The sequence below is a fragment of the Aplidium turbinatum genome, chromosome 4, assembly GCF_918807975.1.
Source record: "Aplidium turbinatum chromosome 4, kaAplTurb1.1, whole genome shotgun sequence".
NCBI lineage: Eukaryota > Metazoa > Chordata > Ascidiacea > Aplousobranchia > Polyclinidae > Aplidium > Aplidium turbinatum.
Window position 1 is genome coordinate 29,941,859 of NC_137475.1, and position 26,223 is coordinate 29,968,081.

The following is a 26,223-nucleotide window of genomic DNA, read 5'->3' on the forward strand; positions in this document are numbered from 1 at the left end:
AATTAATTCGGTCATTTTTTTCATAGAATTACGTTTCGAACGACTATGTAGCGACGGATTCATTTTTTCACAGTTCGTTATGTACCCGTATTACTATGACGCTCAAGCGCAAAGCGATGGCGTCAGTTAATGTCGAAAGTTTCGACTTTTTTCAAAGACAATTTGTATCTTTTATCACAAGACTGTTCAAAGTAATTGTATAGCAAATCAAAAGATACAGTATAGACAGGTTTCTTTGTCTTAAGCACATATCCTACTTACAGTGAAGTTGCTACTTGATGTATCAGCCCTCTCCACGCCACTCGAACTGTTGCTTAGTCCCGATTCGCAAGAGCCGACGCTTCCAGTTCTGTTAAGAAAAAATACTGCAAATTAAACATTTCCAGCCAAGAGAAATCCGACCGTTTTACCGCAATTCAACGTCGGCAAACAGGTTTTTCTTATTGGATTCATGTCAAGCAAACATCACGTGATTTTCAATCCACCAAACAAAAAAGAAATTTAACGGCAAACATGATATAAAAGAATCCATATATTTGTTCAATAGAGGCAGCTGTTACATTGGACTATTTAGTGGCCTATCTATCTTTTATTTGAGTCTTTAAAATGGAAATTGAGAAATATTGTTCACGAAGTTACAAGCTTGTGAAGCTGAGTAACATCACAGCCGCCTTTGTTTATGTGCTCGTGGAGCAATGACGACAATCCTATACCCAAAGCTTTAACTGTATCAAGTCCACTGAATAAGCCAAGAGAGTATCATCCTTCAGCCTGCAAGCTGGCATTGCAGCAACTCACTACACTATTTGCAAATGTAAAGTTAAGAAGATCGCCTCTTTGCGCATTTCGCCATAGATGATTAATAAACAAAGAAACTATTAATACTTTCAAGCCGATCTTGCTCAGTTTGTTTGTTGATTTTAACATTTGTTAACGTTCAACTGACAGTACACAAATGAGTAAACTTTATCGAGTCAATTTAACTTCTGGTAGAAGCCTGTTGTTACGCTGGGTTATACTGCAGTGCGTTGTTGAAGATAATGATGTCCACGCGCTTAAATATTTGCGTTGGTGCAATCTTTACTCGGTTGAGCATACGATTGTTTAAATATGACCACTGTCCAGATTTTGGTAAATAGAAAAACCAATGGGGAACCAATAACAAAAGATGGATAAATGCTATAAATTTCAAGAAGGTCGCCAGGCAGATGCTCTGAAGCATCTAGCAAGCAAGACGCCAAACATGGACAGAGACACAAGTGGCAGTGCTCTTTGACGTGGCTCATTTTCTATTCATTGTAATTGCAGAAAACGCACAGTCCCGGTTGATCATCACAGAGAGCAGTTACAAAGGGTGAGGAGCTCCCTTGAGCCATATCAAAACTCTAAATGCTCTACAAACAGCGCAAACCATTTCAACCTAGGCCCAAGGTGTGATTAATGTTGTTTTTACTTTCACCCATAAAAACTCAAAAAGAGATGCTGTAGCAGTTTCAGCAGGTTATGGAAAGATTGGTGGTATTGGTCCTGACGAAGTTTGCTCTGAGATAACATTTTTAAAATTTCTCATTGGCCTGTGACCTACGCAACATAAAATCTCTCACTGTTTCTATCTCAACAAAGAAAGACTTTTTTGGATATATATATTTTTTTTTTGATAGCTTTTTTGGATAGCTGAACATGCATAGACTACATAGTTTCAAAAGTTTATATCATCAATACATGACAGATTTTTGTAAGCCAACTGTTGTGGAACCGAATATAAACTTAAGCAAGAATGAATGCGTGTGGTCCATTGTTCAATGTTGAAGTCATGGCTTACCTGTGCGCCGTAAGCTGACTTTTGTTTGAAAGTTTATTGTGACGAAACAAGCGCTCGCTGGAGATTCGGTTGAGACGACACAAGGTGGGGTCTTGACCGTCATACGAACTGTCGAGGCAAAACATTAGACGTAAGTATAGTTCACATTTGGATGGGACAAGGATTCTCTGCCAGCCAACTGGCAAAACATGTCTTTTTAATATTGATTCAACGGAATTTGCAAGCTAGGTTACCTTGAAATTGGAATTGTGTTGGCCTCTCGAACGAATAATTCGAGCAAGCTGCTAAGTTTAGAATCGATTTTCATCTAAGTTTCTTTAAACATAATGGTCACAACGCCGTTGAAAAACCATGGATAAAATGTGGATTTACCACGTACTTTCACCGCAAGACAATTCCCACAAAACTTCATCAAGGAAACCTTCAAACATGCTTTGATCTATCGGCGACTGCTGAAACTTAAAAAAGTTTGGTATGGCTCCAACCGGAAACAAGACGCGTGTGATAGAAACAGTAAACGCTATCTGAATTCTGCATGTAATTTTGAATCTATCACTCAAAGATGGCTGCGTTAATCAACATATACATACAACCTGAAAGCAAAAGGCGTAAAATGCATAGCCTATTTTTAAACAAAATTACTTTATTACCTCTCTCTGCTATGCAAAGGCCGTACTGGATCGGATTGCTGTCTGATGTGAAAACTATTGCCTCTGGCGTCACTAATGACGTTGCGCGTGACGTCACCATCACGTGCTCCTTCCTCAAGTTGCCGATGGACAGCCATGAGATGGTCCAGGCTCGAGCCCTCGGCAACAGCAGGTAAAATATTGCTGAACGGGCTGCTTTGTTGTTCGTTTTGTCTAAACCCTGTTTAAAGAAATCACATTGCTCTGAACCTTATTTCATCAAGAAGCGACAAAAAGGCAAAACCAGTCACCAATTTGTGTTATCGTAGTTGATTTTCAATAATAATCTATGCAAGTGGGCTGATCAATCACTTCTATGAAGTACAAATCGAGTAACAATAGTCTTACCTTGGTCTACATTCAAAGGATTTAGATCGTCTAGCTTTCCACAGAAGTTGTTAACCTGTTTCAAAAATGAGCATCATAAAAACACAAGCTGTAAACCCACTTCATAGGCGTAATAATGATTTGCAAATTCCAACACATTGACCACTTTTTCCGCGCCCCAGCAAGCAAAACCTGTCCTTTTTACATTCCGCAGACGTTGAATCGATCTACAAAAGGGCGGATTTTGCTAACGAGGGCAATGCCTAATAACACTTTTTCATTTGCACGACACTCAGCAAGTAGTTCAAAGAAAAATTTGAACAAAGCCAGCTGTTTGTGTTTTGTTTGTCGTATCCAGGCTACGTCCGGTGATTGAAGATTTAGATTAAGTGGACGGGAAGGCAAGGAAGCCAATCGTCGTAACCACCTTCAAGCATGCCTTTAAGTGTCTTACAAAACACAAAGCCGCATGCTCTTGAGCGGTGTCGAACCGGCGCCCTTTCGAACGTTGTTCTAGGGCTCTCACCACTCGGTAATGCAGCCGACAAAACCAGCTAATGATTGCTTTTGAAAGACTAATTGATGAAAAAGTGGTTAATATGTGTCCACTCAAAAAAGTCACAATGTACCACCCAGAGTGAACGAACAATAAACCGACTAAGCATCACTCAGAGGACTGTTGTCAACAGTGCTTTGATGTGAATTGACTGTCATTTTCAAATTCATTTGGTACTATTCGACGTTGAATAAATGTAACAGCAAAGGTTTTCTTCAAACCGATTAAAAAATAAGCTGGTATAATCTTACCTTGGAATTCATTGCGGTTCCAATACCGGAATTCAAGTTTCGCACGTGCGCTACAGCGGATAGTTGCTTTTGTGCTACAGAGGGGCGATGGTAGGCAGACTGCTTGTAGGACAATCCTGGGACCACGTCCGAGGAAAGACGTCTGGACATTGCTTCGTAGGCTAGTTTTTGCTCGTTTCTGTGAAGTCCGTAATGATCATGACTGGCCCGTCTAGGTTTTCCGGTGTTGAATGAGGCGGAAAAATCTAAATGAGCCGGAGCAGCAGCAGCGAGTTTCTGTAACAGTTCCTCCTGCTCTGAAAGATATGGTTCCTGAAGATCGTTATGTTGGTTCAAAACTTGATTTGCGGTCGCAATTCGTTTCTTAGTTCTCTTTCTCTCATCGGAAGAAGTTGGAGTCAAATTCTTTTTCATTCCTCCATCAAGACGTCGCATCGATTCTTCCGGTAGGGAAAGGTTGAATTTATTTTGTCCAGTATCTTCATAACCAAGATGCCCTCTTTCTGTCTGTCCAGACATATCCTTGTCTGAAAAATGACATGGGACATCGAGGGTGTTTTGTGGCGCGTAGCCGCGCTGATACCACTCGCCTTCCGCGTCATTGTGAGATAAGCTCCGATCTTGAAAATGCGGGGGAGAAGCATCGGTGAGTTCGTCACCATAATATTCAAGAGGGCACTGCTGATGGTTCTTATCATGGTACAAAAGTTCAGTTGGAGAGGGAGTGCTGTGCTGAAACTGCTGACGATGAACAAATTGCCCGTTGGTGTTTCCGTGACGACTTCCAATGGAAGAATACCTGAAAGAAATAATGACATAAAAGCTGAGATTTTGTGGCCAGTTCTAAGGAATTGATGTCAATCTGTCATACGTTTCCAAACGAGATGTAATAAATGATACCTCAACACAATGTCACCTCATTCAAAACTTCAAACATTATTTCAATAACTCGCTTCTTTCAATGTTTTCGCAATGTCAACATAAGTCAAATCGACAAAAATAAAGGTAATTCCATCAACAAAGAACGCCTTACCGACTGAGGCTATTGTACACCGGTTCCAGTGACATCTTTTCGATGTAATCTTGAGCCTTGCTTTCAACGTACATGGTTATTAGGCCATCTTCCGCTAATGCGTACACACTGGAATGTGAAGCAACAATAGTTGATATGTCTTGTAAAAACATAGGTCTCGTGTATGAGCTCGTAACAAGTTTTCAATTACATTGTTAGGTCAAGACTACAGGGAAAGAAGATTACTTTTCGAAATGCTTGAAAAGACAGAGAAACGTACCATGTGACAGCACGTCTTGTCAAGAATGTCAATGTGGTATTTTATGGTGGTGCACGCTCTATTTTGTGACATAATCAGGGGGAACTCACAAGGGTGGAGTGTAAAACCCTTTCTGGTATTCAAGTGCAAAAATTATCCCTTCTGCTTATATTTCAGACCGTATTCAATTAATTGATTGATTGGCCTTCAATGATGGTCAGTGGGCGCATCAGTTGAAACTACCGGTTAGCATAAACTTCACATTTAGATAGGTAAGTTTTTTAAATGGATTAGGCCTCCCTGATGGATTTCTTTGATCGTATTTAAAATAAAAATGGTCGATGAGCTGCACATTTTTGCAATGATTCATCATAAGTTGGTGTGACGGTTTTCATTAGCAATCTTACCTGTCGAATCTTTTGTCGCCAACAAAATGTTTTCCCTCTTCATAATAAAGCTTAAAATTTTTCACCATATTCAGAACTCTGCAATACACAAATGTTTGGTTACTTTTACGTCCGTACTACATCACAAAGTGCTAATCATAAAATTGTTAGTACTGTACATCTGTACACTGCCAATTGACCGTGTCACCGAAGCTTTATCGTTGCAAATATTTAATTAAACTTTGAGAAAGAGATCATGTTGACAAGGTACAGAAGGTTAATAAAACTTGACCAACAACTTTTTATTTTCATGTTGCAGTTCTTCAATTTGTCAGGCAAGCTACAGCGGGTACTTAATTGTTTAATTTGTATCTCTAAAAATGGTGAAGGTTGCGCAAGTGAAACGGGTGCAGATACCGCCATTGCTTGTGTTATTTGTTAAGCTTGGTTTTAGCAACTTTAGCAACATTGTTTTGTTGAGTTTGCTACAAAACATTGGAATGATTTCAACTGAAAAAGGGTCAAGTTTTTATAATATCAAAATGTTCTTCGTAGTCTTAGCCATATCTGGGCTGTTCAAGCAAAAAAAATCCCTTTTTGTCCACTGGTAGACAGAAATAATTTTCCAACGCAATGGTGGGTGGGTTTCGTTAACATCTTAATATTCAAAGCACCAAGTATTGTGTCGGATGTAAAATAGAAAAACATAATAAGCAATTCATACTAAACACGAGACTGCGTTGCTTCCCTTAATCCAACTATCAAAAACGAATTACGCAGATTAGAAAATATAACCAGCTGACACAACAAAGTTTGCAGTTTGTGTGTGATCTGTCTGCCATGTGCGGTACATGAAAATTGTACAACATTAACCCTGTGCATGTGATAACGATGAATGCTATGACACCATTGGTCGCAAGACTGTGTCTAACTGGTAGACATACATGATGAGTCAAGGTATTCGTTACCATCAAAATGTAGCAACAATTTCTAAGACTTTAATTAAAAACGATCAACAAAGTATGTTGCCGCACACACAGATGAGACAGTTGGCTTTGATAGAGTGAATTGAACAGGAAGATTATTCGTAATATAATAAGCAGATAGATGAACCGGAACTAGTTGGCCTTTAAACAAATAGACAAAGAAATACCATTGAGACATTTCGCCATATTACTTTCATCGCTGGTTTCAATGGACGATGAATAATTTATGTTACAAAATTATCGCGCATTCTTCTTGACCGAATCGAGCTAGTGTTTTTATTTTGGTCGCAATTGACACTACAGCCTTTTCATTTCGCACACTCTGCGCCAAAATGTCAAAAGAAATTGAACGTTTATTTTAAAACAAAACAAATCCACCACGCTTTTCCTCGTAAAAGTAAACAACAAATGTTTTCTTTGAAAAACTTAATGTTTTAAAAACCACACCTCAATGGAGCAAAAGTAATTATCAAAGTTCTCTCGTGTATATTTACGACTTGCAACTGATTTTCTTACAGGAACAAAAAATACAAAGCGCTTTGATGCAACAGCATAACTAACCACATGCTCATTGGTAGTGGATTTATCCAATAGAATTTTAATTTAAATCTATATTTTGATAACAGATTACCAGGTTTACAAAGATCAAAGAAACGCCACAAAGTTGTGGATTAAATGATAAACGCAGTGCAGGCAACAGTTTCCGTAGGAAGTTTCCTTCAACTTGACACTGTTTGCCTGGGATTGGTCAACGTACAATACGATTGATTTTGTGTTACTTGTTGCAAGTGGTATGAGAGTTGCATAAAAACACTCGACAAGGAATACTTTACATTTTTATGTAACTTAAAAGAGGCAAGTCACTTTCGACCAACCGACAATAAGTTTCTGTAGCCTAATGTACATACCCGGATTTAGCCAAAGTTAGAACTCGTGTTGGTTTTCATTTGCTTACACTATGCGACATGAGAAAGTATTTATCCCTATTTCAACAATGTGTTTTCAGCAAATTAGGCAGGCTACTTTGTGTAGATAGGCTGCTTGCTTGTATGAAAGATAAGTTGTATGAAAAGTAGCTCCATACGCACTACTTTGCGAAAGAGACATTGTTGGAAGCCTAATAGGCTTAACCAAAAACAGCAATGCCTAACTGAGACTGCCTACGTAGCAGATGGTCCATCAAGATGAAGCTCGCAGGAAAGGAGCGACTTTGGCACAATCATCCATAATTTAAGGCTAGTTGTCTTTGCCTGCTTATGTTTGCATCAGCTCAGTGGCAATAGTGCAGTTTTCACGTGGTTGAGTGACGTTACCAAAACGTTTAATTGCAACAAAGTAGAATGCTGCGGCTCTACTCAAAATTTCGATTTTCCCTCTCGCACAAATACCTCAACATAAGTCGTATGAGATTTCCATGACGCTGAATTGTAAAGGCTCCATAAACACTAAATCGGGCAATAACGCGAAGCACAGCTTTTCCATTTTAAAAAACGGCTGGTCACGTATGAAAACAAACAACTTTCTTCACAGTATTCTGTACCAAGACAAGTAAAAGTAAACCAAAAATAAAGGTAGCCTCTTACCAAGCATCACAGTAGGCTATAGATAAACCTATGCTGACTCAAAAAAAAAAAAAAAAAATAGTGGCAGATGTTCAGCTGATACGTCTTCAAAAGACTTTGAAAAACTATCTTTTAAATGACTCCCCGAAGTGAGGACTGCGAATCCAAGTACCAAAGTAACGATTATTTCACCATCTTCAACAGCTACAAACCTTAGAGTTCTCCCAATTAACCCCTTAGACCCGCGATACAGCATATCAAAGCAAGTTTGCGTTGGGTTCATTGTAAGTCAATATGACCGCCTTGAACTTTCAAGTCTGGATGAAGGAAATTCGGTAAATAGCTTAAACGTTATACCCAAGACACAACATTCAAATGGCACAATAGATTCGTAGTCTATGGCAGTTATGAACGGAGTGAATCGAGACAATGTTCGTTAACATTGCTTGAAGAATCCAAGATGATATTACAAGTTGCTTTTTTAACTTTTTTCTCGCTTCACTGCTTCACCAATTACGTCACAGCTTATTGTTTCTGGAACCATCGCATTCTTATTCCTATTAAAAAGAGTGTCTGTTTTATTGGTGGATTATCAGATTTCGTCTGAAAGTCGTGCAGAAGGAATGACGTCACTTTGTTCTACACTCCACCATCAGGTCGTCTTTTGTAAACTGCTATTTTGTAATCACGTAAACACGAGATGCTGTTAAGATTTAGCAAAAGCTATGGAAAAACTTAGTATAAGCAATAGCAATTATTCCAAGATTTTGCTTGCAGCGTTTCCACGTTTGAAAACGAGAAATCAATGTAAAGCAGCGAATCTAGTTTTTCATTGCTACAAAGCAAACAACATTGTCTTTTGCGGAGAATGGAATTTCATAAGGTCGTCCTCACTTGAGGCAAAGAAAACAAGAGATATTGTGTTTAAGCTCTTATTCTTGTCAAGTTTAGAAAAAGAAAGTATCGTCACTGGCACAATCGATCAAATGTTGTACAAGAAATACGATCTCAGGAAAGTGCCCTCTGCTATATTAAAATATTAATAACATAATTTAGATATGTTGTAAAGCGATACTCTGTGGGTGGTACGCACTGAAACGTTTATCTCTGGGCCCGACAAATTCTATTCCCGTAAATTCATCGTCTTATCATTCCGTTAATCATTGTCGGGCGGTCATGTGATTGCTGTTCTAGTAGCAATTATTTTAACCTGTCAGCAATTATTGTGTTTACGTTGTTTTTACACTAACCGACGAAAGAAATTATTAATTTTTGAAGACGAAGCTGTAAAGAAATGAGTTTATTATTTTACAATTCCATCCACCATCCAATATAAACATTCTCCACAACAAAAACCAGACAACACGCTCCATGCTATCTGGTCGGGCAAAGCGGACAGCGTCGTATCCGCGGACAGCTGATAAAAACTTAACTATGTTATCAGAATTTGCTATCGAAGCAGACAAATGAGGTCGCATCTGATGCCGAGTGTAGATTTAGTCGCAGATCTGTTCGATAATTCGAATTTTATTACTACAAGGCGATTGGAAATTTGGAAACAAAGCGAGGAAGACCGAACAGAAGATGGAGAGGCTGTGTGGCAGAAGACTTTGGTAGAGTAGGAGTGAAAAAGAGGATGCTGCAGACAGAGTAATCGGAGGATTACAATCTTCACCAGCGACCCCACTTGAAGCGGAAATAAAACCCGAAGAAGAAACAAGAAAGATAAGAATTAACAACCATTTCAACACAGCATTGGGTTAGCAAATTTGAGGTGGCATCCGAATCGGCAAATTAGTCCTTGTTTTCATTCATTAAACCGTCTGCAAGTACTGAAAGGCTTATTTTTTGGTTGGGATTCAAAGAAACAGTATGCAGTGGTTTTGAAACTTTTACATTTATATTGTATAATACAACTTTGATTTGGCTTGGTGAAATAAATGTGATGGAAATGAGTTGAAACACCAGTCTGTTGTTAAAGCCATCGAATTGTCACATTGTAAAGTCATTTGAATCAGCGGAAATAACCTGAAAGGTCGTTTTCATATCAACATTGCCCAGCAACAACTTGAAAAGGGAACGATTTTAATAGTCCCCTTCAAAATGCTTGAAAAGTGCTTTCAACTGATAATATCTATATGCTGTGGCTACAAGATATCTCAAGTGCGAAGGAAGTTCGGTGTTAAATTACATCAGGCTACAAGAATCTTAAGCATTTTTCGTTTGCCCTTTTCAAATTTTATTATTCGTTGGAAGTCATGAAACAATTCCTTTATAGATCCTCTTCCAAATAGTTGAAGTTGTTTTGTGGAACTCACACGGTAATCTAATCGCCGTCGCATCAACTCTCTCAATTCAGCGTCCCTTTAAATGTGAAATCAATGTATAAACGATGTAATTATGCCGTGTTTTATTCACCAGGGAAATTTCAAGTTGAATGTCCCCAAAGTCTGAGTTGAACTTTTTAGGACGAAATAGCAAGTGTTATACTTGATGTTGAAAAAGATCCCAAAAACAAGTTTTCGATTGCACGTCATTTCAACGTATGGTGACGTTGTTAAAAGTGATCTAAAATGCAACTTTAACTTGTTGGAATGCGAGGCTTCGCAAGTCTCAAAATAGCTTGAAACTCTTTCCCTGAGGTGTAAAATGCCTGACAGATGACAACCACCAGAAAGCAACGCAAATGACAGCTTTACACTGAATGAGACATTTACGAGTTACTTTAAATCCAAACACAATGATCAATCATCTTCGACAAAAATAACGTTTGATGAGTTTTCATAGTCAGGCATTAAAAATACGCAAAACCTTTTTTGAATGTTTAAACTATTGTTCAAACACGCGCTTTCCTGAGACAAGGAAGGACCTATTTGATTACGACAGCTAATCCAAGTGCATGGCTTTTTGTGGTTCACCCCAACACAGAGCGAAGCAGAGTGCCAACGTTAAAACACCAAGTCAATTTCAAAAGAATGACGATCCCTGGGGAAGAAGATTGGATTCAAAAACAAAATAGTTGTGAAATCGCTTGTTAAAACAATATGAGAAATACCATCTTTGTAATCACTTAGCATGCGCACAAAGGTGAATCACCCGCGACCGCAGAATTACATCATGATAACTTTAAAGTCAAGCGGGGATACATGAGAGCCGTACAAGGGTTTCAGCAAATAAAATTACCCTTTTCTGCATCTGATTGACGTTGAAAGAGGTGTATAGCTTAATTTTGACTGCAGACTAAACTTAACAAGAATTTCGTGTATTTAAAGAAGTTTCCTCATCTGCAAAGCCGCCGACATGGAATTTGGCAACTTCATGGGGGTTAATCAGGCAGAAACAGCTAGAACGTGGTTTGATAAAACTTTTTCTGTGGAGAGAATGTCCATGTGTTTTTGTTTGTATCCGGATCAGTAGACAATCCGCTACGCAATAACAAGTTCCGCTAAGCACCAGTCAGCAATTCTGTCGTTTTTTTACCTCAATTCAACGTATGCAGAAGTTAAATCAATGTGAAAAACGACTGATTTGCTAACCAAGCACCACTCATTTGTTGATGATGACAGACAAGGTCAAATTCATATGTTTACGTCATGGCAATAGCAAAGAGATGCGGCGAAAGAGTTTCATGACTCATTCACATTGGGGAGGATGAAGCATGTTATATCTTGCCATGTTCACGTGGGAAAGGTACGAACTTTCGTTTGTCCCGCAAACTGCAGTGAACACCATCAATTATATCATGATGATGTTAACTGCAGCTGTTTATTCAAACCTTGGGTGACAGACAGGACAAGTTCAAATGGGCTGTGCGGGGCCATATTTGATAAGCAGCCATGTAAGGTAAATACTGATACGAGGTTTTTGTCCGAAAAGACCAGTAAAAATAACTCCATTGCCATTCAACGGTGATATTGCGTGTTGCATATTTTGCGAAACAAGAGATCTTCACTTGAAAGTATTTTATAACTCTTCACAGTATTGTTATCTTGGTTGTCAAACAATACTGTATACTGTAGTTGCTATTATTTATAACCACCTTAAAACTAATGTAAATCTTCCGCTTTCATTTTGAGATTCCCGGATGAGGAAGTTTCCTTCTTCTCTACACAAAGTTTCTCCATCTTCTCTGCTCAGTGATCCGTGATATTCTTCTCCGTAAAAATGCGGTCTGCTCACGGATATCTTGAAAAATAGAAATAAAGAAATAAGTTTAGTTTCTGTTTGGTCACGAGAAATGTAGTTGAAAAAAATTACATTTTCAGCTTACTGCACAACACATTACAATTAAATCTTGGTTCAATGCAAAAAAGTATCCCAGAAAAAAACGTTTTCAGGTATTATTACTAATGAATGGCCTAGTTTGACTTAGCGTTATCGAATCGTAGAAAAATACAACAATTTTACAGCAAGTGCACGTTCACATATGGTCAATCGACGACAAAAAAAAAACGTTTACATGTCAAAATGTAATAGGGCTTTCTTTTGGGGTTGGTATTGATATTTAAAGTTGGTAAACTGTTGATACAAAAGGCGGTTGATCAGTAGGTTTAATTTTATTGTATACAAAATATTCAATGAGATATATCTTCTTACACTTTCTTTCATGTGACAAACAGCCTCTCAAAGGAAGGTTGTTCAAGGTGACATATTTAGTCAAACAACAAGACAATTAAAAATCGTTCACAATAAGCGCCACGAGATATCGATTCCAGGCGATGGCAATGAGTCTGGATGGTAAATTGTCACAAACTCTCAGTGGCAACCAGTTAACTTAACTCAACGAAAAATAGTAACCAGTGGATTGCTCGGCGAATGAACTTTTTATTTGAGATATTCGTATAGAACAAAACTATCTGTAAATAAGTTTCAAGTTTTTAAAGCACATGTATAGTTTAGTGGAGTAGACTGTGAGCTAAGATCTTTCTAGTAAAAACAACCAGTCCTTTCTTTGTTGATTCAACGTCTGCAGGCGTTAAACCAATGAAAAGTAGGGCTTATTTTCTGATTGGAACAAACCCGCCAATCCTTGTTAAGTTTGCAGTCTATAACGGACGCGACCAATTAGGGTTAATTGCAAAACAGACGTTGATACGAATAGAGTTCAACAAATGTCATCTTCCCTGTCACAGCAATCAGCGAAAGTCAGACAAGCTTAACAGTCGCCAAAGACTGTAAGTTATGGAAACGGTCAAAAGACTTTAAGTTATGGAAACGGTTAAAAAACTTTAATTTATGGAAACGGTCAATCACAAAGCCTTGTGGAAACAGATCATTCGACGCTGCGCCGTAATGTTGATGTAACCTACGTCACCTGTTCCAACCAAGCCAGTGCCAAAGACAATACAAATGAAACGAACATTTTTCTGACCATTATTGATGCATTGCAATTCTTAAGAAACCGCTAATCACTTTGAAACATATTATTTTGATTTTTTTTTTAACTTTGCAAATTACGATGGATCAAGGAAGGCATGACTGATTGCAACAAAAGAGAGCTTTATCATCAGCAACATCTCAGAAATTGAAATTGAAAGATCTCTGAAAAGCATTGTTTTCCTGATCCACTCGTTCATCATAAAATAATTTCAATTCAAAACGTCAAAAAAGCATGTCACAAAGCAAGCCATTTGATAAAGTGCCATACAGACTTACAACAATCTAGCATGGAATTGCATATAAAAAATTTTGCTTGTCCAAAAACAAGCACCGAAAAACAGGCTCTTTCAAAAAGAAAACAAACCTAATTTGTATTGACATGTACTGCTTACAGAATCGTACAAACCAAATGCTAATATGCTCTCAATATTTTCACATAAGCTGTGTTGTTGATATTGCACGCTACAAGTCGAAAACCGCGAGCAAGGGAAGTGTGTAGCTATGGAAATTAGTGATAGTGCTTGAAATAAAAAGAGTTGTTGCAAAAATAACGGAACGTTCTGTGAAATCTCGCTAAACAATTTATACTCAACATAAGCAAACAGCGGCTAATCGCAATTCCCTAAGGACACATCAAGTCTTTGCAATGTATTTTCTCAACAGCATTACCCTGTTTGTGACCAAACAGACTGAATGCATTGGAAACTCCCGTGTAGCAAAAGTGCATATCCACGTTGAATGCTACAAGAGAGCGACGACTGACTCACCTACCAATGAATAGGTCATTCGAAACATGATTGATCGCTCAGGCACAAGCGGGGTTAACAGAGTCCCAGATAGCAAATCAGTCAGTTTTTACATTAAGACGTTGATTCAATGTAAAAATCGACTGGTTTGCTATCTGAGGCGTTTCAAATGGATAGTCACTGTAAGCAAAATGTGACATCACATTAACCACTTTAGTGCGCATTTAACTTACGAGCATATCAGAGTCATGTCGAAATTGTAAGCAATAGGCCTTGGATTTAATTTTTATTTTATTTACAGAACATAAGCGTTCGCATAAACATCATAGCAACGATACAACTATTATAATAATGCTCGCCGGATATTAGAGGCTGTGACTAAGCAATGAATAAGAGATATAATCGTACATGTGTCTAAATAAGTAGGATATCAGTTTGAACAATTTCGCTGTTCTTTCAAGACTGGTTTTACTGCTATCAACATAAGTTTTACTATGAAACGAAATTCGTGCACATCTTGTGATATACGGATACTTTTTTGGTACATTTTAAGCAAGATGTAAAATAAATAGCTTCAAAACTTAATGGAGTTGGACCAATAAAAAAGGAAAGTTTAGTTGAATCGAAAACATCAAATTCCTACTCCACAAGTTGTGAAGGTGTTTACAGACTCCGATTCTTCATCCCTGGTCATGCATACCAATATAATCGACACTCCATATTCCATAAATCCTTCATACCAGCATAAATGTTCGATATCGCAAGGAAAGTATCTGCAGTATGTCAGTTTTGATAGGCCAAAAGATCGCATTGCGTCAAACGCTAATGACACTTAGCAGCATGCTGTGTTAGTTTATTTATTGAGTGTTTTGGCAACGCAGAGTAAGGGAACTAAACGCTACTGTGTTGTGTCACCTCGTGTGGCTGAAGGGCTTAAAATGAGTGGTAAATGATTATTTATGTCTCTATCCTTTGCTCTCGTGGTTGCAGCTGCACTGATATACGTCAGACAACGTTTGACAATAAATATACATGCAAGCTGTTCTGTTTATTCAGCATGTTCAGGCTACATACTGTACATGTTTAAAATTCAACCCGACTTCCTTATTGTATCCACAGGTGCGACAAACTGCGCTGTGCACAGGGGAAAATGAGAGTGATTGCGCTATCGAACGATGGGTAATGAAGGTTATCGGAACATAAATTTGTTATGATTTTTGTTTGCTTGAGGGTTATTTTTCGGACAAAAAAAAAACACTCAAGAGAAATGATTGAAGATTTTCGAAGAAATGTTTTGCTTTCCAAATGCAATTGGACTGGATTTTCTGTTTGCATAACAGAAGGTTTGGTGCTTACACCACAGCACAATACGCAACAACATGAATTGGTTGTGGTCATGGTTGTGGTCAATACAGCAGTTATGAAGAGCTACATCGCAGTTCATTGCAGACACACATTCATAGCTTTTTAAAATCTAAGGTGAACTTTATTTCAACACATTGTATAATTGATATAATTTTCTCTCTCTTTGTAATTTGTGGATGATCAAACTGATTTGAAAGTAATAGCTGAAGACAAGAGAATTTTGACAACACAGTAATTTGGCATTTTATGAAGTATATTGTAGATGTGGATGTTGCCAATTGCCCTCACTTCCAACGTATTTTTAAGAGGGGTTTAAGGTTAAACAAGGGACATCACTAGCAGAACGATTTTCTCAGTCTTTTATGTAAATGTTTCTCTGGTAAATATTTTTGCATGACAACGCAGATGACCCAAAATTTTAATAAACGCTAACACCTCGTTGCTAGTGCATACACTTCTTGATCAGGTCATTGGTAATCAACTTTTGCATACAAAACATTTTGTCAACCACCGCAGAAGAAACCACTTCATCGATAGGGCGACCTTCTAATTGGCAGCTTATTGCCAAACTCGAAGGCAACAAGACACAAAATTTTGAGGCTGTATCAACAAGGGAGCATATTGAATTATTTTCTGTGTATCGAGAGCACGACTTTAGTTACTCGGAGTTTAAACTTTTGGCTTAATTTTGAGTTGAACGTGTTTGGGTAAACTTTTGGCCCCACTGCAAGTAACCTAAATTTGATTAGAAGTGAGAAAGTTTGCAATTTTCTTTTAAAGCCTGTGCCAAATACAAGACTGCAGCTAAAACCGAGAGAAATCAAGCAATAAGCTGAGATCTTCTTTGCTTGGAATTTGACATTTTTAGAAAATAAACATCTCAGATGTTTGTTGTAAGTGCTAAAAGAAGATATCAACAGACTATTCATGCATGTCAACCGCTGATTGAATGTTTGTATTACTTTATCTATTGACTTGTCAGGCGCTGAGCACTGTCCGTCGAGACGAGGTTGATTGGGAAGAATCATGAAGTCGTTTCAATTAACATTCTATAACTAACTTGCAAGATTTTGAGCCACGAAATAGACAGAAGACACGTGCGTAGCTGCAAAACAAATCAGCTCTGTTGCAATCAAAGTTTACGTTCTATAGCATCAAATAAACATTAAAAATCATATAATCAGTACTTGCCGTCTTTCGCAGCACTAGGTGAGCAAACAAGATACAGACATGAGGTCAAGACCAAGCAGACAGGTCCAAACCTGTCTATTCCGTTGAGGCAGCTTCAAATATTTTAGATGTCAGTGACGTTTATTAACGTAAGCTGGGGGCACAGTTTGTTGATTGGATACACAAAAGCAATTACTGGATGAAACTCAATTCCTATCCTCGTGGCATTTTTATTCTGTAATGTGGGAAACAACGACTAATCGAATCCGCCACAATAGATGGTGGCTACCGGTACTATCAAGTTAACAAATGACGTAATGGATGAGACGTTTTCTACATTGTATAAAATATGTAATTGACTAAGGTAAACAAGCATTGATGGTGGTAAGATTCTTGAATTCCAGTACAAGCGCAACTGCTAAAATGGATAAATTGCAAACTTAAGTCAGGCAGTACGTAATGCACACGAAATTCACGCAGTGTGTTTCAATGAAAAGTGTGAAACCCGAGCGTGGAGTGAGACCTGAAGTTGTTGCTATACTGGTTGTTTTTTTACTTATTTTTTGTTCACAGTGATTATAGTTCAGTACTGACATTGAATAAAATATGTTGAAAAATCACTTGGTGGTAAAATACTATCTTTTGTAGAAAGCAATATTTTACATAGAAGGTGCTTGCAAAACATATTCGCAACTACGCACGTGCTCTAGGATTCTCAGCAGAATGCAGCGGTAAACTCCAAACAAGCACATTAACTTGCAACACAAAGAACCCCACAGCATAGGCTTTTAATGTTCTCAGGTGAATGAGTAAAATTAAAAAGAAAATGGGAATAGGAAAATCTAAGAGCGGGTTGCATTTTTAAATTTAAAAAAACGTCAAAAATAAAACGGCAGAAAAAAAAGTTCACACCAGCTTCGAAGCTGCAAGCCTAAACTGGAAATGTTAACTGCTCATAGTCATGCTTGTCATCCCCGTGAATTATTCTGGCTTGATGCAAAACTTTTAATCAAACATATGCATGGCAGACATAAAATAACTATTTGAACATAGATGTTAGCTCTTCTTGGGTGGTAGGAAAACATATTTACAGCATCAAGACGAAACACATGAGCCGTGAAGCAGAGTGTTTCAGAACCAGTGTTTGGATACCAAATAAAACTTCAAATTTGTTGTTGTGGGACAACCCGACAAACGTACTTTAACCCTCAACCAATTCGTTCTCAAGGGTTTTCAATACAACCTTTGTAGCCTATGGTATACTGGAACGTTATTTTGACATTTTTAAGCAGCGAGTTGAGAGATGGTGAAACTCAAAGAATATTTTCTTTATAAAGCTAGAAAATGAAGGTAGTTGATGTCATAAGAGGTGGCAGAGGAACTTTATTAACAAAAATTTAAACAAAACTCAAACGACATTCCGCAAGCAGTAAATAAACCCCCATAGTGCACCTCGTTGAAGTCATATTTTTATAGGGTGCTTCGGCAGCTTCAATGTCACAGCCAAGGACAAGTGATCAATTGCCAAGTGCTATTAAATTTCTACTGTAATAGGATATGAATATTTGAACAGCAGTGTTTGACAATGAGGAACATTTGTCAAACAAGTTGCTATCGTAAAATGCTACATAAATAGTTTTAACCGCTTTCCATCAGATGAGAACAAAATTACGCTGGAGTAATATACGTATGAAGAAAATGTAATGTTGGATGGGATGGTGCAAGGCACACGTACCAAAGGACGATGAAACATGAAATACTTTAACCACACCAAGCAAATTACAGAACTGAAAGCATGCCGGAATTGTTATTAAAAACAAAACACAGAACAAAAAGAAAGTGACACTGACCAACACCATTCGTCATTGCACATGACTATAGGAAACTGTGTTCCGAAAGCTACTGCAAATCGCTACTACCACAGCGAACCCGCATCATTACGCTAAAACAGGTCGTTTATATCTATTTAAAAAGGGAAGGAGTTCATGAGGGAGGCCACAGCTGATCAAGGATATAATCAATCTGTTGAAGAAAAATAACTGACACACTTAAATTAATCTTGTACGATAAAACCGCCAAGGAAAAGTTTTCTCAATGCTGCAACATTTTTTACGCTCAAAATGACATTACCCAAAGCTGAAAGTAAACACGAACACAATAGCAAAGACCAGTACCAAAAACCCTTTGCATACTAGATTTGATGGAAACAAATTCTTTGCAAGATTTCGCGATAATGCATTTTCATCAAAAACAGGAGGTTACAATAACAAGCAAGAGATGGCGAGAAGACGTAAAACTGTAATAAAACATACCACCAACACAGTTATTATGTTTCACGTTCAAAGGAAATTACGATGTAAAATTTTAAAACATTTTTGCTAATTCAACGCTATACATTGTAAGGTTGTTTCGGTATGCATAGCCTACGAGTGATAGTGCTTGGAGAACGGGCTGCAAATGCGGAAGAGATGGCTTTCGCATAGATTAAGTCATGAAAATGCAATCAAGAGAAAGGTACGATTTTTGAAGATTACAGGATAGGCTTTAGAAATCTTATAAAAGATTATTGTTTGGCGTGAATGTTTACAGACGGACATCAGTTGCCGAGAAAGTTAAAAGCCGAAATAGTATAATTACATATTTATAGAACACCAGCCTCTCATCCACTCGTTTTATTGTCGTTTTACCACAACCTGGCAATAAACGTGAGTAAGCATACCAGGCTCGCAAAATTAGTCGTTTATACATTGATTTAACGTTTGCAGACGTAAAAATGACTACATTTTCTGGCTGGGAAAATAACCAAATTATCTCACGGTTTGACTTCTTTTAACTTTTAAAACATGCGATTACACATTGTGTCGTAGGCTAACAGATTGAAGTTTTCAATAACAGTATAACTTTTAAACCAAGTTGTTCAAAGGCCAGCTCAGTTGCAGAGTGGTTAGCGTCTTTGGATCAAGTGCTGGTAGATCTGGGTTCTATTCTAGGTCACATTACACAAACGAATTTAAAAGCAGCATCGATTGTGTAATCAAACAAAGCAACGGACGTGTCGGAGCGATGTGTTCACATCATAAACCTATTGCAACGCGGCATACAGTAGGTTGCGACTTCAAAAACGTTCAGCCGCCGAACAACGTTAAGAATTGCAAAGTTGCAAAAGTAAAGCAAACCGCAATTTCAGTGCGAAACAATTGAAATTGATATGAAGTTATAATCTGTAAGCTTAAATACCACTTTGAAGCTAAAGTTTAACTGAAAACGTCCTTTTCCAAGTTTAAAAATAGCGATTAAACGTGTACTCTTGAAAACAAGTCGTTTTCGCAGTTCGTTATCATAGTAATTATTCGCCCTTTAATTGTGGCTGAGAGATTGTCTGTAAACTTGAAACCTATTTTAGACAAGAAATATCTCACGACAAAGCATCATTTAGTAGCCCATTTCCATCACCTATTCGGTAATTCAGTTGTTTTCTACATTCAGGTAATGAATGTAAATCTCTACAGACGTTGAATCGATGTAAAACGACTAATTTGCTGACTGGGATAGCAGCCTGGTGAGCCTACCATTTGACAAAAAAATCTAGACTTCGATTTTCATTTTAAAATAATTTATCAATATGCAGTTGATTTAATGTTACACTACCAACAGATGATATATGTATGACTACGCAAACAACACAACAAAACTACAAGTACACACATGTCTCGGCCGAAACTCTGTGATTCTACGTTTTCTGTAGAGAACAGCATACGCTCTTGAATGGTTAGGAGAGGTGGTTTGATACAAACTTAATGAAAAATTTGTTTGACACTCTCAAGTTGGTATCCAGTTGTATTATCGGTACTAGAGAGTAGTTAAAAAAATGATGAATGAGCCTGCAGTGACATCGCTTCAGCCTGACTTCTGCTGTAGACCACAATTGAGATTTGTAAAGATAAAGGCATATTAGAATCGCTGGCACAAAAGCAATGCAGACTTCTATTGTTAGCGTAGTTTCTGCAACAGATATTTTTTACACGTTGCTCGAAATATTAGTATAAACATAAACGACGACGCAGCACAACTACCGTGCTGAACAAAGGCACCACTATTCGGAGAGTATAAATTGAGTACTTCGTGTACGTCTCAAACAATTCGTCGCTAGATCGAAAAAAAAAACACTTTCCCTAAGAGGCAGCTTTTCCCAAACCACTTTTTTTCTTTCAATAACACAATATTCAAGTTAAACAAAAACGTTGGGGCGTTAAGCATTGACAAAAACTATTTTAAATCAACGTAACTAGTTTATCCACCAATTAATCTGTTGGCGAAATGCACAAACATCAACTTCACAGCTAAATTTCATGAATTGGAACAAACTTAAAGATTTACTGAGCGAATATTTTGACAAGCACACAACAAACATGACAACCAACAAAATTTATGACTTTAAATATTATTATTTCCAGTCGGAACAACACGCTATCAGTATCTTGTATCGCATTCGTATAGGCTACTTGAATAACTTCTAGAATCTAGCTCAAGGCCAAAACATAGCCTTGTAGATTATGATTTAGCTAGCCAGAAAATCAATTCTTTTTTAGATTGATTCAATGTCTGAAGAACTGATTTCCTGGCTGGGGTGACTGACAAGTGAGAAGTACTACAAAACAATCTTTTTGAAACAAATCAAACAAAAATGTCACAGATTGAATGGTGAGAAATGTGTGCAAATGATAAGAAGTTTAAGCATCACGGAGTTGCAAACACGAATGTCGTTGACTGCAGTTCTACCACTGAGTCACCCAAACAAATTTAACAGTGTAATTGTACGTAGCATCAGCTTATCTTGCTACACCACTACCTTGATAGAAAGGCGACATATAAATGCGTCGGGTTAACAACATGACCAAAATTTGTGTGACGTATTAAGATTTGTTTACTTTTAGAGTTAATTCGGTGTCTAGTCAGTAGGTACAGGTGTCCTCTAACTATCACAAGCTGTCAGTTGCGGAAAATATACTTTCGTGACTAGAAAATGAAAAATAAAGTGGATACAGTTGTCGGCTTTTAGCTTTCAAGCGGCCACTATGAAAACAAAAATTGAATTAATGTAATTTGTGGATAAATCAAAGGTGGCACTGTGCTCGATAACTTCATTTCAGGGATTGAGAAAGTTACCGCGGTACTAAATCTATAGCATCAACGAAAATAGAGCGGCTAGTTCCGTTTTCTCGACCGCCTTCAGTGTGAAACACAAACAAAGAAGACGAAATTAAGGCAAAAAATGACGGCGTTGCCACTTTTATTGCGAAATAAGCAGAAGAGTATCATATCCCAGTGAGAAATTCAACCTGTATAGTTTTTTGAATAGAAAGTACTTTCTCCAATTACTTCCTTTCGCAAATACGACGTGCTACAAATCAACCAAGGTAAAGTTCAAATAACTGGAAACCACGCTCTGGTAGTGAAAGTAAATGTTGTAATACCTACGTGTATGTACCACTTTAAAACGTTACAATGATGAAATATTGAAATCTTGCCATGTAAATGGTGAGGCGTAACTACTCTTTGGTGCGTCGAACAATGCCAAGAATTTTTATTGTTCTTTCGAATGGTATTGGGTTGTTTCTGAACGGATCTTTCAGATAGAAATATGACTAAGGATTTGTCAAAACCGTTAACCATCTTAACCAGAAAAACGTGTTTTTTACATTGATTCAACGTCTGTAGATCTGAAAAAACGATTGGCTGGCTGGCAAGTCAAAAATTTAAATCTCACGTTGCCCAATGAGGTGATGAAGTCACAAAAAACAAACGTGGCTCTTTCCAACTTTGAAATCATTACAATGACATAAGAATTCGGCTTGCGTGAAAATCCCAAACAGTATTAAGTTTTGTTTTCATAAACGTGCCCTTGAAGGCATTGATGTTGCGTCATCAATCACAGCGATCCTCTACAAAAACAAGAACCGCCAGTGATATCATAAATATGACGTTGCTACGTTGATTAATCACGGTCTTGCTGTCTTGTTAGTGAAAGGGTTTTTTTTAAATTTGTCACTTACCACGTCGGTTGATGGTTTTAAAAAAGTGAAGAAAACGTCACATAAATTGCACCACAATTAGAAATTTGTGCTTTACTGAATTATTCCTTCAACAGTTTTCTCAAGTTTAGCGATTACCAAGAATGATTGTTGGTAGGTCATACATGTACGAACAGTCGAGCACACGTTCGCTGGTACATTGTTGCAGTTGCTACAATTTTGACAAAAGTGAGAAAGTAAAGTAGGCTACATATAAAAATGTATAAAAACTGTTGAAAATTTTTCCACGTGTTTTGCGTACTATAAAGCAAAGATATTCCGTTTCGATGCCAAGGTCTTTGTCTTGGTTTCGTTTCGAACCAGAAAGAACCCTAACCGCATTAAAATAATATAACTAATTTTGGGCGGGATAAGTCGTAACTAAGATCCCAACGTCCGCGACCAAATTTGCAGCTTAAACAAATTTTGTTGTTTACCCTAAATGCCGGCAAAGCTGACTATTCTCACGAGCATCTGAGCATTGCTGCCTAATCAAAGAAGGCCACCATATCTAATTTTGCTTTTGATGTTGCGTGAAATTATTGGCAACATTAGTTCTGCTTAAAAAATAGTTTTTAGGGAAACGAGACTGGCGGATATCCTTTGAACTGTAGACAACACCTGTTTTGTCAAATGCAGTCCTGCTACATTGGTAATTGCAGTAGTTTGGCACATTAACCTAGTACTTGACCAAACACATACCAGCACATAGCCATGAAACAAGTAGAGTAGGCTTACAGTAGTCTTGGCAATGACAAAAACTAACATCGATTTAAAGAAAGTCGCATATCCTACGTTTTAGACCAAGGGCAAGCCGATCTGTACATCGCTTGCTTTTACGTCACGTTGATGTTTTGAAATCAATGTAAAAAGTTCAACTTTTATCACTGCTGTGATGGGCTATGATCGTAGATGAACAGTGAACACCCCACACAGAAAATTAGTCGTTTTTTACATTGCTTCTACGTCTATAGACGACTGAGTTGCTGTCTGGAATATTACAGTAAAATCGTGAACTTGACGTATTCTGTTGAAGTAGAAGTTATAAGTCACGTTTGATACGAATAGGATATACTCGTTTAGTTGAGAAAATAAAAATTGTTTAAAAAGGAATTTATGAAAGGTTATTATCGAAGTGATTATCCCATTGTGATTTAGTAATTCTATGTAGATGTTATTTGTTTGGCTCGCCTGAAACACAATGGAGTATTTCTACCGTATTCTTGTGTTTTACAATGAAAAACTGACGAAAAACACAGCCATTGTTTATCTAAGATCATAAAGAGACGGTCGCCAAATGTCAACTGTGTTACATCACTATTGACATTACAGCTCCAAGTGAAGAAACAGTTAAAGGAAGTTTTGGCTCTTTTGTAGTTAGCTCCGTAAGCGTTACGCTTTGTGTGTGCGCAGCACAGTTTAAATGGTTTAGAAAACCTGTGCTGAACGCTCCATTTTAACTATCAACTATTTAGATGTGCTGAATACCGTTTGATCTTTCAACTCGAAAAATACGACCCTATTTCATACGCACCATTAGTTACGCATTCATGAACCGCTACTCGAAGTCAAATACGCAAAATTGCATTGCTAAGCGTAAAGTACACGCAAATGAAGCGATGTGCTATTCAAGTCTGAGCGAGTCCTACCTCGATGATGCTCCTTTCAACGCCAACAGACTTGTTAGATTTTCTGGCTAAGTTGATTTCTAAAGTTCAACCAATTAAAATACTAGAGCTTGTCATTGAATAGTCGTGGGTATGCGAACAAGGTCAAAACATTGAGATGAAGAATCAAGAAATACCCAATGGTCTTTCTAATCTGACAGTGCTACGCCGTTTCATTTTCCCAGCCACTTTTGATTCGTCAAAGACAATCGTTCCGGCGTTCCGGACGAAACACATGAACGCGGCGCCACATAGTTTATTTTTTCAGGGTTGTATCAACAGCGGATCGATTTTCGTCTGTAGGGTCGAGATTAACCATTTGCCACCAGCCATCAGCGTCATGTCAATATACAGCGGTTGCATTAAAACATCACCCTTGAACATTTTTACGTTACTCTGAGATCTCATGAGATACCAAAAATGCGGAAAATGTAATTTTATCTTTTTAAATGCTTATTTTAGAATCTACAGCGTTTAGAATGTAGTAGAAGATAACCAAATCCTGCAATGCAAAATAGCTGCTTGCAATAAGTAGTCGACATGTTTTTTGTCAGATTTCATCCCAAAAATGAAACATTAATCGGTGACAACAGAGCAACTTAACTGAATATCGTACAATGAAAGCTACTTTTAACGTATGTGCTTGTGTTGTAGTTCCGCAAATGGTCACACAAAAGTAAAGTTTATCATATTGTTAAAAAGTGCGGTTTATGTGGCTACGTTATGGCAAAGTGACTTATAGTAGAACGGAATGTTATGTTTAGCAAATGAACTTAAACCAAGACTGCAAAGTGCTGTTGTTATGACATTTCACGGTGACTTAAACATCTTAAACTGAAGAATGCAAGATCGAATGACATAATTTTTTCTTCCATAAAGAGTAATCTACATAAAAAAGTAGTAATTTATGCAATGCAGATGGAAAGGCTAAGAAATGGGTTAACGCTGACTTGCAGCCTACAATACTACAAAACGAAAATAATTTTTGATACCAAGTCGCTTCAGGACTTTACATCGTTTTTATCTACTATCAAATACATACTCGTAATCAGTAAAATTAATTTTAATTCGAAATAGTATTTGAAGAAGCCCGTGGGTGCGGGCATTGTGTGATAGCCATAATGAAAAGGTTCAAAGGCGTTTTTCCGAGATACGACAAAGATAACCTTTATGTCAACAAAATTACAAGAATGTGCTAACACCAAACTCTTTCACCACGATTCACCTCTTTTTGAAGCGGTAAGTGGAACAGTGAAAGTTGAATTCTACTTGAAGGAGCTTGACATAAGTGCTTAATGCGAAAAGAATGAAAGAAGGATTTTACCAAGCGCATTTCTTCTCTGCTATATTATTATCCTTCACAAAATAAAGCTATTAAAAATGAAACCAGTTTTAAGTTGGCGACCAAAATCGGCTAATAGCTTACCAGTAAGAGCAGCATTTAAGCACGAAATAAAATGCTTTAAAATGACGGACTTGAAAACAAAATATTCTAAAACGAACATGTAACACAACACTGCACAGTTCCATACCTCTTGTCTGCGACAAACTACCGGTTTAGGGTTCGGGGCTTCTTGCTGCAGACGAAACACTAAAAATAAGCAAACCGTGAAACAATTTAATAACATTGCACGTGGCCATGCATTGCATAAAAAAAACTTTAATTCAGAAAAACACTCACTAATGATAGTAATCCAAGTAATCGCATTTACCTAAACATGAAACCAAACCACAAGAAATATTACGAGAAGGAAAATGTATTGGTTTCGAGTGGGCTCGCATTTAATCGCACATCTTTGTTTGGATATTAAAAAAAAATATAAAGCGACTTACAATAGCCTTTCCAAGTTGGGTTGTAATCTTGGCACTTCATAATCTGTGATCCAATATTTCAGCCTTAAGCTTATATACCCAACAAACTCAGCTTGCAACTTTTCAGCAGTTTATGCATTGATTAATCCTAAGTAGACTTTCC

General features: G+C 37.5%; 1 protein-coding gene across 2 annotated transcripts in view; it reads right to left on the minus strand.

Moving 5' to 3' along the window:
- The window catches only part of LOC145768106 (uncharacterized), a 33,918-nt gene extending 7,695 nt beyond the window's left edge, over positions 1-26,223 (minus strand). For both annotated transcript variants that reach the window (XM_082579577.1, XM_082579576.1), the window contains exons 1-10: positions 26,082-26,223; positions 25,781-25,839; positions 11,890-12,035; positions 5,324-5,401; positions 4,679-4,786; positions 3,646-4,444; positions 2,860-2,914; positions 2,473-2,692; positions 1,823-1,930; positions 262-349 (exon numbers count right to left, since the gene is read on the minus strand). In XM_082579577.1, coding sequence (XP_082435703.1) covers positions 262-349; positions 1,823-1,930; positions 2,473-2,692; positions 2,860-2,914; positions 3,646-4,444; positions 4,679-4,786; positions 5,324-5,401; positions 11,890-12,035; positions 25,781-25,839; positions 26,082-26,121 — 1,701 coding nt within the window. In that variant the 5' untranslated portion in view covers positions 26,122-26,223. The remainder of the gene's footprint in view (positions 1-261; positions 350-1,822; positions 1,931-2,472; positions 2,693-2,859; positions 2,915-3,645; positions 4,445-4,678; positions 4,787-5,323; positions 5,402-11,889; positions 12,036-25,780; positions 25,840-26,081) is intronic.